Source organism: Hyaena hyaena, unplaced genomic scaffold (genome assembly GCF_003009895.1).
Source record: "Hyaena hyaena isolate Hyena2069 unplaced genomic scaffold, ASM300989v1 scaffold_860, whole genome shotgun sequence".
In the NCBI taxonomy this organism is placed as follows: Eukaryota; Metazoa; Chordata; class Mammalia; order Carnivora; family Hyaenidae; genus Hyaena; species Hyaena hyaena.
The window spans coordinates 112,257-128,208 of NW_024081493.1; the positions used below are offsets into that span (position 1 = coordinate 112,257).

At 41.1% G+C, this 15,952-nt stretch overlaps 1 protein-coding gene across 1 annotated transcript in view; it reads left to right on the forward strand.

Moving 5' to 3' along the window:
- The window catches only part of LOC120222308 (estrogen receptor), a gene marked incomplete at its 5' end in the record, with an annotated part of 154,916 nt that overhangs the window by 110,079 nt on the left and 28,885 nt on the right, over nt 1–15,952 (forward strand). The window contains one exon of the mRNA XM_039220103.1: nt 9,341–9,474. Coding sequence (XP_039076034.1) covers nt 9,341–9,474 — 134 coding nt within the window. The remainder of the gene's footprint in view (nt 1–9,340; nt 9,475–15,952) is intronic.

A 15,952-nucleotide genomic window follows, 5' to 3' on the forward strand; every position in this document is an offset into this window, starting at 1 on the left:
AACATTGCCAGTTTCCTGTTTGCCTTGTCTACTTAGATAGTCCTGTGAAACTTTAAATTCAGTACTTTTTAAGGGAATTTTTTTCTTTTATTGGCATATGACAAATCCTCTGAGTTCCTTCCTTCCTTCCTTCCTTCCTTCCTTCCTTCCTTCCTTCCTTCCTTCCTTCCTTCCTTTCTTTCGAGAGAGATTGTGCACAAGTTTGGGGAGGGGGCAGAGAGAGAGGGAGAGAGAATCTTAAGCAGGCTCCATACCCAGCATGGAGCGCTACATGGGACCTCATCCCATGAAATGTGAGATCATAACCTGAGCTGAAATCAAAAGTTGGACACTCAACAGACTGAGCCACCCAGGTGCTCCTGTTTTTTCTATTTCTTCCATCATCTTTCCAGTCATTCTGGCATACAGCTTCAGAGGTGTTTTAAAATTCTTCCTTTCTTTGCCCAATCCTGTGGATCATTCTCCCAAGTCTGTTGATTTTTCCTTCATGGAAGATTTCCAAACTATCCGTTGTTTATCTTTGTAACCATGGTCACAGTCTTTTGCCTTCTCTTCCTTCCTCATGCCTGCAGTCTCATTCCAGACTCCCCTCTCTCCTTCTCTCTCCTCTGCACACTGATGCCAGATTAAATATGCCAAAACATCTATTTGATCATGTCACTCACTGATAAGCTTTCCATGATCTTTTCTTATATACTATGTCCTAATAAGACTTTTGTTAAGCATACCACATGCTGACTAAGCTCTCTTTCTAAGTTTCTCTCCTTATAAACACCAAACTCCACCAGCTGGATTCCTCACCACTCTGTCATTACTCCCACCTGTCAAATTTTATTGATACCAGTTAATCTGCCTGCAATTTTCTTCCTCCCACTCAAATCTATCCTTGGAGGCCTACATCAAATGCCATAGACTCATTGACATCTTTCCTAATCATGTCATTTGAAAGTGATTAGAATCTATAAAGCAAGGTGCCATAGAATACATTTCTTATATCCCTATGTTCAGTCAGTAGCCATGTCTATAGAAGATAAGTATATTTTTGGATTCTAAGTGTGCCTGTGTGTCAGTGTGTCAGGAGTGTGCTGGGGCAGGAAGTAAGCAGACTCCTGCATCTATTCTGTTATGTGGGGTTCAGGCGAACAGCTGCCACAGATATCCCTAAAATTTCAGCTGTTCAACACACAAAAGTTTGTTTCTTACTCAAGTTCAGTGTAGGCGTCTTGATAGGTGATCTTCTCATTCAGAGACCAGAATCCTTCTAACTTTTGATTCTAACAGGGTCCTGGAAATGCTCTTGATTTGGGCGAAAGAATGAGGAGAAGGACTAGGAAAGGCACACCTGATTCTTCACTCTTTCATCACAGAAGTGATGTAAATTACTTCCACCTACTTTTCATTAGGCAGAACCCAGGCACATGGACACTGTGAAGTACAAGGGAGGCTGGGAAATGTGTAGGGGGAAATGCAGGAGAAAAAGGAAACGTGTTTTGGTGAATACAGCAGTCTTTGTCAGTCTTCACTTCTGGCTAGCAAATATCCATTCCTCCCACACATAGAACACACTCTGCCCCTCCCCTAAGGAAGTGGTCCAAAGCTGCAGCCATCACCGCGCCCACCTCCAAGTCCATCAGGTGAAAGATTTCTCAGTGATGTGCAGTCCACTCCATCAAGCATGGATGTGACTCCTGCTAGTTTGGCAGCCTCACCCCATGAGTACACTTAATAGACAATGTTGGAGTAAGGGCAAAGTAACTGCAGTAAAAACTCCCACTGATAAAAAAGGGAAGAGGAAATAGTCACTATCACTTTTTCATAGTGGTTGTGAAATCCTACCGGGCAGAATGAGGGAAGGCTTCTATGGGAAGGAGCCTGAGAGTTCTTTGAGTCCCTAAATCCATTCTCTAGGAAAAAGGAGCTTTCCAGTGTTCTCCATGTGCCCTGACTTCACCTTCTGGGAACTTCCTTCGTCCCATTATTCTGTTTGGCCACATGTGAAGTGAATGGTGAAAAGCTTGTCCTTTGGGTGAGCTATCCAGTGTTCACAGCACTTCCCTGCCAATGCACATTCTGTACTCGCCCCAGCACTTTCCCCAACAACTGTGCAAATGAAGAACATTTCAAGGACCTTTACAGGCCAGAGCTAGAGGTCAGAAGGATCCTGGGTCCCTGAAAGGGAAAGTCACCTACCAGGGAAGATGGCATCAAAGGAGCAAACATTTTTTATGGCACTTCCCCATGTCCAGTACTGTTTCTTTATTGACCCCCATGGGCAAACCTGCTGGATTAAACAGCCACCACATCCCAATGGATTAATTATTTCTTACACAACTTACAGTCTGTCCAATGTGGGTGATTCTGTCTGTATGCTCGTTCAGGCACACAGCTCATGTAATTGGTTCAAGGTTACATAATTGGTCAACAGATGCACCAGGATTTGAACCCTAGCAGTCAGACACCAAAGTCTCAACCACCTTCATCTCAAATAATCAAGTAATCAGCTTTGAGATAAAGCCATTCACATTTTGTATCTTTCAAAATATATTGCTTATAATTTGACATCTTTAGCACTTTGTTCCACATGTCAACGTGTTGAATATGTAAACCTCTTGATCATTTATTTATGGAGTCACAGCATTTCAGAGCATATGCTGAGAGATTTTGTAGCATCAAAGATATAGAAGCTCTTTAAATATATCTAACCCATCCACTATTGATTTTAAACAGCACCTTAATTTGTATTTTTTTTCTACCCATAATGCACTTTCTTTGTAGGACAATTAAATTAAATGCCTTATGTTGATCTCCCTGATTTTCTGTTTTTATCTATCAGTGTCTTTTCATACACAGAGAAGCTATAAGGTAACTGCATTTTGTAAGATTATTTTATTTTATTTATTATTTTTTAATACAATTTATTGTCAAGTTAGCTAACATACAGTGTTTACAGTGTGCTCTTGGTTTTGGGGGTAAATTCCCATGATTCATCGCTTACATACAACACCCAGTGTTCATCCCAACAAGTGCCCTCCTTAATGCCCATCTCACCCCCCATCAGCCTTCAGTTGGTTTTCTGTATTTAAGAGTCTCTTATGGTTTGCCTCCCTCTCTGTTTGAAACTATTTTCCCCCATAGTCTTCTGTTAAGTTTCTCAAATTCTGTATATGAGTGAAGACATATGATATATGTCTTTCTCTGACTGACTTATCTTACTTAGTATAATACCCTCCAGTTCCATGCACATTGTTGCAAATGGCAAAATTTCATTCTTTCTCATTGCCAAGTGGTATTCCATTGTATATATAAACCATGTCTTCTTTATTCATTCATCAGTTGATGGACACTTGGCCTATTTCCATATTTTTCTATCGTTGATAGAGCTGCTATAAACTTTGGGGTACATGTGCCTCTCTGAATCAGCACTCCTGTATCCTTGGATAAATTCCCAGTAGTGCTATTACTGGGTCGTAGAGTAGTTCTATTTTTAATTTTTTGAGGAACCTCCACACTGTTTTCCAGAGTGGCTGCACCAGTTTTATTCCCACCATCAGTGCAAGAGTGTTCCCATTTCTCCACATCCTCACCAACATCTGTTGTTTCCTGAGTTGTTCATTTTAGCCACTCTGACTGGTGTGAGGTGGTATCTCACTGTGGTTTTGATTTGTATGTCCCTGATGATGAGTGATGTTGAGCATCTTTTCATGTGTCTGCTGGCCATCTGGATGTCTTCTTTGGAAAAGTTTCTATTCATGTCTTCTGCCCATTTCTTCACTGGATTATTTGTTTTTTTGGGTGTTGAGTTTGGTAAGTTCTTTATAGATTTTGGATACTAAACCTTTATCTGATACACAGTGCAGGTTTGATATGCCTCACATGCATTAGGACTCTTGGTTTCACATGCGGAAATAGGCTTTCATTTCTATAGAGGATAGACTTCCAGGACATGCCATAAGCAGGTGTTCTCTCAAGTTCTGTTCCTTCTCCCACTACTTAAGTGCAGATGGACTGCATCTGAAAGAGGCTAAAGTGCAGAATCCCACAAGGGGATTCTGAGGTGTTCTGAACACGGACTGATGTAATGGATGGAGGAGTTCATTGTCACAGGCTGTCACATCTCACAGTGGGGGTCATGGGCTGGTCTGCTTGGTAAACTGCTTCTGATTTATGACTGACGTGTTTCCCTTAAAAATAAATATTGGTCCTTATACCCCATGTGTTTCTCTGCCTTCAGAGCAGCTCATGGGGTTAGCCTAATTTTGTCTTATTTTAGTTACTTTACCTCCAGGTTTTTAGTAATCACCCATTTCTGGTGGCATTGGTTCATCTGTCCCCTCTGAGATTGAATTAAATGCTCTAGTCTGATTGGCTACTTAAGGTTTGCAGAGAATATTTCAGCAGGACTCAGAAAATGAAGCCCTGACCCCAGCATGTAATGACTTTAGTGGATATTAAAGGGTTCCTCTGTGTTAGGCAGGCAACAAGTGTCTGTCTAACCTGTAAAGTCCACATCACTTTGTACCTGATCTGAGAGGGACACATCACCAGTTCGCTGGCTCATATCACCAGCCTTTTCACCTGTGCCAGCCATGCTTGTGCAGACCCACGCATAGCACAGCCAGGCAGTTATCTCCAAGAGGGCAGCGTTCTAGTGATTTACCAGAAACATCTTCAGGGCCATCGAAGCACATATTTTTAATTCATTACACGAATAGCAGAATCGCTGAAGTATTTCGAACAAGCAAGTCTTTCCCATTGAAAGGCCAGTGAGTTTATTCTTATAGAGGCAGCAGCTTCAAGTTCTTCAAGACTCTTACAGCGCTGCTTAGAAAATTGGAGCTTCACTGGGATGCATATTTCCCCAGGAGCCCTCAAAGTTGAGAAGCACTTTTGTTTGCATGGAAGGTAAGCCTCAGGGTCTTCTTATCATAATGTCTCAATGCTTTATACTTAATGTCTGCTCCCTCCACGTCCTCTGTAGGAACACACACACACACACACACACACACACACACACACACTGAGAAAGGAATTGACAGCTGTGGTTGGGCTAGGGTCGGGCTATAACTCCTATGGGGTGCTTCAGAGCGAGCAGCAGACCTGGGCAGGTGAGAACGGATGGTTAAAATTGACAGAGTATCTGGTGAGAGGAGGCTAAGAGGGCTCCCCTCTTGCTGGAGGGGATAAGGACGAGCATCTCGCGAGAAAACGTGGGAGACTATTGAGAAGAGACGAGAAGAAAGAGAACTGCTGTGGCCCCACTTTCTCAGTTTCTGAACTGAACTTTTGCTCACAGCAGGTGAACACAGGCTCCCTCCCACACTGAGCGTTAGTTCCTCCCCTGCAGGCATGCAGTCTGTTAAGTCAACAGAGACTTTATACTGAGAAAGGAACATTTCTCTATTTTGGCTATGAGTTGTTATTTTTAAAGCTTCATCCTCCAAACATTTTCCCCTATCCTTGTTTATTTTTTCACTAGAAAGAAAATGTGCTACTTAAAAAAATTTTTTTTTGACCACAGGACAAGAAAAACTCCCTTCTAGTGTGATGGCCCTCCTTAAGGCCAAGTCACCCTTTGATTGTGACCACTATCTCATCCCCCTGTTGAGCAACATAGCTTTTGAAGATTCCCCTCTGCATCTATAGAGCTTCATGAAGCTGGATATGGCAATAAAACCAGTATGAACTGTGGTCATTGTTTTCTGGATACTGGAGTTAAAAAGGCCAACCTCTCCCTTAACATCTGTGGTTCTATCCATATATCTCATTGTAATAGTTAAATATAGCTGCTACTATGTACCATGTACTGTGCTATACACTTTACATAAAGTCTCGTTCACCTTTATCCCTGAAGACTAGAGCCATTTCTTCAATATTGGTGGGGTTAAATTAGGAGAGGCTGCCATTAGTGCTAACACTTTCTTTCTATACTTTTCTGGGGGAATATATTCCGTAGTCTTTCACCTGTCTTTCTCTTTGTCTGTCTTGCCCTTGTTGGCAACACCTTTATGAACAAGGCCCATGTCTTTTTTCTCTGTACCCTAATGTCCTGCAAAGTCCTGATATATAACGGGCCCTCAATAATTTTTTTTTAAATTTTAAATCAAGAGTCAGATGCTTGATTTTTAAAATTTAAATCAAGACTCTTGATTTTCAAACACCATGACAAACCACTAAAAAAAGCATTGAGCATACACAGAACAAAAGGCTAATTACTATAATATATAAAGGGCAGTTAAGAATCAATGTGAAAGTGACTAGTAACCTAACAGAAAAATATCAGCAAAGGATAAGGACAGGCCTCCCACAGAAGTTTATACTGATATATTCTTCTATCAAAAGCCTTTTGGCGCATGCTTTTTGAAAGCAGTGTTTGAACTATTTAAAATAGTTAAAATGCATATGTCCTCTGATCAATTCTACTTCCAGAAATTTTTCTATAGCTATTTGTACATGTGTCTGAAGACATAAACATAAGAATAGTTTTTGCATGAAATGTTTGTAACAGCAAAATACTTGAAGTCAACTGAAATGTCAACCAACAAAGAAGTGGTAAAAAAATGTTAGCACTTTGTTCAGTGAAAAACATATGCTGTTAAAAACAGTTATGCAGCTCTTAAAAACAATTGATGAACTCCAAAATACATAAATAAAAAATACAATGAAGTGCTGGATAATGTGCTTACTGTTCATGTTTTAGATTGTTATTTTTTCACAAATACGTTTGCATATGAATAGCATATTTTATTGTACTCTTTTAAAAGGTTTGTTTCAAGGGAGAGGGAAAGAGAGTGCTCACAAGCAAAGGGGAGGGGCAGAGATAGAGATAGAGACAGAGAGAGAATCCCAAGCAGGCTCTGTGCTGTTAGTGCAGAGCCCGAAGTGGGGCTTGATCCCATGAATTGTGAGATCATGACCTGAGCCAGTATCAAGAGTCAGACGCTTAACTGACTGAGCCCCCCAGGTGCCCAACGTAGGGTATTTTAAATTCTTCTTGTCCCCCTCAAAGACAACATGCCCCAAACTCAGCTTGTGAACAAAGAGATGAACAGACTCTTTATGATCTTATTTAATTTCTGCAACAACCCTATAGAAAAAATACCAATACTTTCTTTTTTAAATATTACATGTTATGAACCTTAAGTTTTGCTTAATTAATAGTTGCAGCTACTAATGTTAAATCCTCTGTGCCAAGGCTCTGTTGTACAAATTGTACACATGTACAAATAGCTATAGAACAGTTTCTGGAAGTAGAATTGCTAGATCAGAGGACTTCTGCATTTTAAATATTTTAAATAGTTCAAACACTGCTTTCAAAAAGCATGCACCAAAAGGCTTTTGATACAAAACCTAAATTTCTTATAATGTAGGACATCTTTGGTCACCTGACCTTTTCCTCCTTTCCCAGAATAATCTCTTAGTTCTTTCATACCTGCGGCACACTGGTCTGTGTTCCTTCGCTCTGCTCTTCCTTTCCATGCTTAAGACCCTTTTCCAATGATACTTTCACACTCCTGTTGAGCGAAGCCTAAATTTCTTAAGCTGTCAACTCAAAGGCCACCTACGAGGCTAATCCTTACCTGTCGTCCTTGGCAACATAAATAGTTCTCATCCAGCCACAGCATAGCCAGAGTTCCCAGCTATACTTCCTCCTGTATTTCAAAAGCACGTTATGCAAGTCTGTTAGACTCAGCTATATTATTTCATAATGCAAGTCTGTTAGACTCAGCTATATTATTTCAAGGTTATGAGCATATTGAGAGGGCAGAGGCCCTCTTTTTATTCCCATAACTACCACAATGCCTATAAGATAGCAGCAAATCAATAAATACTTAGAAAAATCATTTACCTGAATCTTAATCATTTTTGATTACCCATAGGTTGAAGAACTATTTTTTTAAGTTTTTTTTTTTAATTCCAGATAGTCAATATAGTGTTAGATTAGTTTCAGGTATATGATATAGTGATTCAACACTTCTGTGCACCGCCCATGCTCATCACGACCAATGCACTCCTAAATCCCCGTCACCTTTCACCTGTCCCCCTCACCCACCTCCCCTCTGGTAACCATCTGTTTGTTCACTATAGTTACGAGTCTGTTTCTTGGTTTCTCTCTCTCTCTCTCTCTTTTTCTCCTTTGTTTATTTGTTTTGTTTCTTAAATTCCACATGTGTGTGAAATCATATGATACTTGTCTTTCTCTGACTGACTTATTTCACTCAGGATTATACTGAGTGAGTGTCAGTATGATTCATGTCATTTCATGCTTGTCACTGCAAATGGCTAGATGCCATTCTTTTTTTATGGCTGAATAATATTTCATAGTTTGTACCACTTGTTTATCTGTTCATCAATGGATGGACACTTGGGCTATTTCTATATCTTGGCTATTGTCAGTAATGCTGCTGTAAAGATAGGGGTGCATATATCCCTTTGAATTAGTGCTTTTGAATTCTTTGGGTAAATACCCAGTAATGTAATTGTTAGGTCTTAGGGTAGTTCTATTTTTAACTTTTTGAGGAAACTCCATCCTGCGTCCACAGTGGCTGCACCAGTTTGCATTCCCATCAACAGTGCATGAGTGTTCCTTTTTCTATACATCCTTACCAACACCTGTTGTTTCTTGTTCGTTTCAGCTTTCCTGACAGGTTTGAGATGATATCTTGTAGTTTTGATTTGCATTTCTCTGATGATGAGTGATGTTCATTTAGTATCTTCTCATATTGTAGGCCATCTGTAGGTCTTCTTTGGAGGAAGGTCTGTTCATGTCTTATACCCATTTTTTAATTGTGTTATTTGCTTTTAGCTTGTTGAATTTTATAAGTTCTTTATATTTATTGGATGTCATTTGCAAATATCTTCTCCCATTCAGTAGGTTGTCTTTTGGTTTGGCTGAGTATTTCTTTTGCTGTATGGAAGATTTTTATTTTGGTATAGTCCCAGTAGTTTATTTTTGCTTTTGTTTCCCTTGCCTCAGGGGACCTACCTAGAAAAAAGTTGCTATGGCCAATGTCAGAAAAGTTACTGCCTGTGTTCTCTTCAAAGAATTCTGTATTTAACATGGCATATTTTGAAATTGAACAGTATTTCTCTTCTGAGAATTTGAAATGAAATGTTTCATTGATGGAAAACCTTTTTTTGTTTGTTTTGCCTTCAAGAATTCAAATGAATGTTCATGCTCCGTGAAGAGAATGGGCTGCAGGATTTTTTTGTTTTTTTTGTTTTTGTTTTTTGATGGATTTGGAGTCAGTAGATTTTTTTTTAATATGAACCTTACATTGGGTCTGAAAGCTTTTCTGTGCTCTAATGCTATTTTTTTAAAAAATTTTCTGTGTCTTCATAGGAACCAGGGAAAATGTGTAGAGGGCATGGTGGAGATCTTTGACATGTTGCTGGCTACGTCATCTCGATTTCGCATGATGAATCTCCAGGGAGAAGAGTTTGTGTGCCTCAAATCCATCATTTTGCTTAATTCTGGTGAGTTGATAACATGGGGGAATTTAATGCTAGGTTACTGGAAGAAAGATTTACTTGTATTTTCAGCCAGATACAGGCCGCCTATTACAAAGACATAAGCATAAATTGAAAGAAACAACTGACACCCATTTAAAATACCCTGTTGTCATTGTAGACCACTTATGGAGGTGGAGCCTGCCCTGGTCAAATCCGATGAATGAAGAACAAAAATTGGACATTGAATCAAATGGACTTTTTGTTGAAATATTTGCATCCTTTTACAGAAACTGGGGATGTTTTTATTTTATTCTATTCATTTACTGTAGGGCGGATGCTTTTATTAAAATGGAACTGGTATATAGACACATCTGTTGATAGCTGTGTATGTCAGAGAGTAAGTAGACCAAGTGACTAACACCAAGGTCCAGATCATAAGGAAACAGGCTTATTTGAGATTGACCGTATTTCTGGTCAAAACTGATTAGGTGGCAAATATAATTGGCTCAGAGATAGAAACACCTGCTCCTAAAACTGAGGCACATGGAGTGCGGTAAGTTAGTCCAGCTGAAAGAGTGGTTCTCATTTCACCTGCAGTGTCCAAGTCAACTATGTCCTCCTCCTGATTCCTTTGAGAAAGCTTAACTGAGAGTGGCAACTGGGTAGGGGGGGTTTATTTGTTTTGTTTCTGTTTGTAGTAAGGTCGGCTGTTGTGTAAAGATATTCTCCAGGTCACCCAGATGGCTCAGCTGAACTAGCACCCTGCCCCCCCTCCCCAAGTATTTGGAGTTAAGCACTAGATATCTGGTCTGTAGGACCCAAAGCTCAACAATTGGGTGTCAGCTGCAGTCTTTAGCCTTGACCTGGACCCTGGCTCTTCTGGATGCCTCTGACCTCATTCTCACATAGAAATCGTAGCTATTTTTAAGCCCTAGGCCTGATTTAGATCCGGATGTGTCTCCAATTTCCCAATAGCTGAACTGCAGTTTGTATCAATCACATATGTGGATGTTTTGTCTCTTCCTCATGAACGCCAACCCCTTTGCACCTCCTCTAACCATATCCCGCTTCCCTTCCCCACCAGCGCTAGTCACCTGTATCCCTGTATTGCTTAATGGTTCCCACAGTAATCATTCCTACTTATCAGCTGGTGAATGGAAATCTGTACTACTCCACGAGGCAAGGACTGAATGACAGAATGAAGTTACATGAACAATGATGTGATCCACACTGAAGAAGTGATTATCACTCCATTCAAGTTTCTGGTTCCACTCACACGCATTGTGCTTTTCATTTGAGTCCTTTGTCCAGCGTGCCGAAGGGTTCAGATCCCACAATGGCTCTTTATTGGAGGACGGTTCTGGGAGCAGTGCCACTCGGCTGCACAGCGCCAGGTCTTGAACCTGCTCCTCCTTCCGTGGAGGGCTGGCACACGCTGACGGCTTCCATGTGGGCAATCTGGTGACTTCAGGGAAAGCAGGCCTATCAAGGCCTGGGACTCCTCCTCCCCCCACCTTTACCAGGAAATAGTACTCCAGACAGGAAGTGAAAATTAGCCAGAGTTATATAATCAACCGAGTAGATGCTTTGATCTTGGTCACCAAAAATAGTTCCTTCAAATCCGTGTAGCCTCTTCCTACGTTATTGTTCTGTCCCTATGACAGGGTGGGGGTTTTAAAATATTATATATATTAAAAAAAAGACAAGACTTTTGCCACCAAAATATTGGATTCGTAGACCCAGGTATTTTAAATCCCAGAGGAAAAAAATTTTCAGCCCTCACAAGAAAGCCTTTTGTTAGAGACTGGCCCCAAAATCCCTGAACATTTCCCACTGCAAGGTTGGCTCCTCCCCCTGACTCCGCCTCCTGCTGGTTACACTTTCTTGCTCCATCCTAGTTCTTCTACATCTTTCTCAGGATCTGCTGTGAGCTTCCTTGCACTTGAAGGATTGGAACACGATTTTGGAAACACAGGGCCCTATATTTTGACAGAGTTTGCAGTTCTCTGCCTCATGAGATATCAGGGCAGCAACGTGTCTTTTCTGTCAAGGATGGCGCTCTGGCTCGCGAGCAGGAGCAGGAACAGTATCTGTCTCCCAACCTGTAAAAAAGCAAAGCCACTCTGGTTACCCTAGAAGGGAGCTGTGTTTGGAAATGCAGTTTTTGCTGCTGTGCACAGCTCCAAGTGTCTCATGTTGTTCCTGAAAAACGGAATCAAAGAGGATGCGACTTTAGCACAATGATAGGGTACTGGGAGCTTTTTCAGAGTGAAAAAGCAGTCAGTCATAGGAGGGTGACCACAGTCCTCACAATCTTTGCCCACAATTGGAGGTATAGAGTTTTCTAAAAACCGAACCAATTCATGACTACGATCCAGGGCAGTTCTTCACCTGTTGTGAGATAAAGAACAAAGTGACGTTCATTCCAGGGATCTCTTGCGGAAGCTGGACAGGATTCAGGAAAGCTGAGCTGGAAGATGCTTTTCTGACTCCTGGGAAACAAGACCTCAGTGTATGGGGGAACCTTGGGTTCTGTCACCAAAGTCTGAGAGCGTGTGTTTACATTGGCCTGGACTTTGGGGTAGAGGCAGAAGGGTAGTTGAAAGGTTGTTCTGTGGACTGCTAGGAATGACTTTCTGCAAGTCTCAGGAGGGTCTCCCAGATGCCAAAATTTCCATGGGAAGCCCCCTTCACAGCTCTTTAGGAATGGTAGATACTCATCATGATTTATGCCCCATTAAGAATAATTTATTACCTTGCTCACCAAAGCCTAGAATCATTCATAGGACAAACACTATTTTTCCACTCTCTGCTAAAGGACAAAGGCATTCCTGGTTAATCCAGAGATGCCTTTGCAAAATCCATGCCAGCTTCAAGGCATTCTGAGAACTAGCTGGAACAGAACTCAAACAAGGGGAACACAAGCAGAGCAGATGAGCTCAAGGCAAAAAGACTGAGAGGGAACATTGGAGGGAGGTGAGGCTGGTGCTGCAGAAGGGGACTCTGGACAGGGAAGGAGTCACCTGTGCCTGTCTCCTGTGTTCCCCTACCCAGCGGGACTTCAGTCCTTCTTGACAATTCTAGTGTTTTTAATTCTTCCAGGCCCAGCTCAGACCTCATCTCATTCAGAAAATCTTGCTATCACCCAAGTCCATAATGAGCTTTCCTTCGCTAGACTCTTCTAGTTCATAGGGCCAGCACTGTACAATCTAGTGTTTGGTCAAATGGTTGACCTATTTCATTCATCTGTTCGATAATTCACACACTTTGTGCTAAATACATAAAAATGAATGACACAGTTTTTTGGCTTATTTTTTTCCAGTTTTTAAGTTTAAGTTAGATTGCTTTTTCGTGCATGTATATCCTGATTTCCCTATAAACTCTACTTTTTTTTACATTCCTCACAGTCTCTAACCTGTGAACTTTTAACAGGTATTAGACCATCTAATGCTTTAGTGGACCCTCATTGACTGGACCTGACTGGGAGCTTGTGGAAAGTTCCCACCTGTCACATGCTGTTTCTACTGTTATGAAACATATCCTTTTCAGGTCCAGATAATATCAAACTGTTAAATGGGAAAAATAATGTTCATTGCCCTGGGCTATTGTGAGAGCAAAGAGGGAAACTGCACATACAATGTCTAATGCACTGGACTTCCCAACAGGGACAGCAGTCATCATCACTCGGGAATCTCTGACTCAAAAGCAGGCACCTGTGCCTTTTTTTCGATGTAATGAAGTGCTTTAGTTTAAAGGTTTCTTGCTAGGCTTAAAAAATATGCAAGGACTCAAGGGTAATAATAGCAATGGAGACTGAGACCATTCCCCTGACACGTGGTTAATTGTGCTGTCTAATGGTATTGAGAGAAATTTTAGAGCAAGATTGAGTTCATGGAGGATAACTGATTGTTAATTGAACCTTAATATTGGCCAACCTTAATGAAAACTCTGCGGTGAGTCGCTCATTCATCCGTTCACTGTGTTTCTTCTCATGCCCCTCCCACCCCCACCCATGTGTGAGTCCCACAGAACCCTCAGAGTCCTCTCTCATTTGAATCATTACCCTTTTAGTGAGTGTTTTTCAAGACTCAGAAAAATTCACAAGTCAAAGCCTAATAGGTACAAATGTACAATCTCTAATAAATGTTTGGTTTGGCCTTCACCATTTAGCTTAATAGTTCTTTCTGTCCCTTTTCTGAACCCATTACAGACCTCAGTTCTTTATATTTTCCAATAGTTCCAAAGGGTGTCACACACCTCACTCCCTGCTAACTTTATCCACCCATCATTAGACCCCCAGACTCCAGCTCCCCTGTCCCCTGTGCCCCTCGTGACATGTCCTGTGCTCTAGAAATGTTGTACTCTTGATTACCATTTCACCAAAACTGCCTTCAGACAACATTTCCCTTTCCACTGGTGGAGTAATAAAGAGGAGTAAAGGTAAAAAAACAAACAACCCCCCCCAAAAATACAAAAAAACAAACAGAACAACAACAACAACAACAAAACCAATTCTGGGTGAAAAGGAAAACAAAATACCGGAGAGAACTATGGCCATGTTTCTAAAGTGTGTACACTGGTGTTCATTTAGAGAAAAAGGGGAAATGGAATATTGAATGGGCACAGATATTTTAAACATAAACATAAAAACAATGCGCCCTCTTTATCTGTCATCCGGTTCTGCTTTGTTAATATGGCGACTTTTGTCATCTTGGTGCCTTGTTGAAACCTCTGATGCTGAAGCTATGGTGTCCATTTGCTTCATATGTGTTCACCAGAGGCCACGCTGTGGACAGACAAGCCTTTACTTCATGACCAATTATAACAAGGTCTCATCACAAAGAATATTTCCTCTCTCTAGAGCTGAATTCTTTGCACTGTTAATTATTAGACAGTTATTTACAGCATTTATATTTGTAAGTTGAGAAATAAGACAATGACTCAGAGTCCCTATATTTAGAAGAAAGAACAGTGGAGAAGATTCGATTATATTACCTCTTGATTTCTTTGTAATGCCAAGCTTCCACTCCAGGGAGTCTTCCTATTGCTATGATTTTGAGGTAAATGCCACTTCATAGTTATTAAGTGGCTCATCAACTCCTTCTCCCTGGCTGACTGGATTCTATAGGCAGTCGACTCAACTCTTAGAGCCTTTCCCTGCTACAAACTCCTGGTGTGGCCTGAAACAAGTGTCTCCACTACTTTCCTTGGTGTGGCATGGACTTTGTCATTAGAGAGGCCTGGCATTCTAGACAAGCAACTCTGCCACTTAGGGGATGATGGATGCCCTTTGATATGCTGTTTCTCTGTGAAAGGAATCTCTGTGTTCTTCTTAGCAGATAGATAATAAATAGATTCCTACCTGGAAGTTCTGAGGTAGGATTTCATCCCTGCCATTTGGGGTTAAAAAATTGTGTTCTTATGACCAAAATATCCTTCTTGTGAATGGACAACCTTAGGCCTCAGACCAGGTGGATTGGGTCCTGTATCATGTTGCAGACGTCTCTCGGAGCTTCTGTGGAACTGAGGAAGCCAACCAACTTCTTGTAGCCTGGGAAGGACTAGGTTGGAGGAGTCCCAATATGCCCTTCTGGGATGAGTCAAAATGCAGCAGCTCTTGGGAGACTGGGAATCCTTGCAGTGTTCCGATACAAGGAACGGTTTTACATTATATTCAGAACCTTGGGGAGGGACGGCTGCTTATCATTTTGTGCTCACAAGAGCACCAGCAGAGGGGGAAGCCATCTCCCGGTCCCTGATTCAACCACCCGTTGAACCCACCTACTCCAGGGCCCAAGAATCAGTATTCTTAAGGCTGACCCACTTAAAAGAGAAAATGCCGCAGACTCCCCTAATACTGATGTAACATGTTCTTGTTCTTTGTATTCTAATGCTGCTGAAATATGAATAACCATATTTATTGTTTAAGAGGACAACCAAGTATAAACTTCCTTTATAGCTCTTATATAAGTACAAAACCAAAACAAATTCACAAATGAAATACAAGCTAAAAGGCAAATCGATGATAATGTTTTTGCAGCAATTGAACTGCTGTTTATAACATGCCTGGGGTAGACTTCTGGTCTGCTGGTCTACCAAGCACTTGTGATGACTGCGTTCCCCCACTGCTTGCCTGTGTGCAGAATGGTCACAAAACCTCTGCTCATGTAGCATGCTGCGACATCATCTGGCTTTGGCAAGAACCTGTTGGTTATGTATTTTGTTTGCTTCTGTTCTGTGTTTATCTATCCAAGATACTTAAAATACAACTGTTGGATTTGAGGTAATTGTACTGGTGGAAAATGTGTTACTTAGGAAACAGATTATGTGGATTATCTAGTTTTGTGAGTGTCAGTGCTCCACACATTCCAATCATCTGGGGGACTTTAAAAAAAATGTCCCTATATTACAACCAGCGATTCTGATGTAATTGACTGAAATATAATTCAGGTTCATGAGCATTAGTACTGTTTAAATCTCCCCACTAAGACTTCAGTCTCAT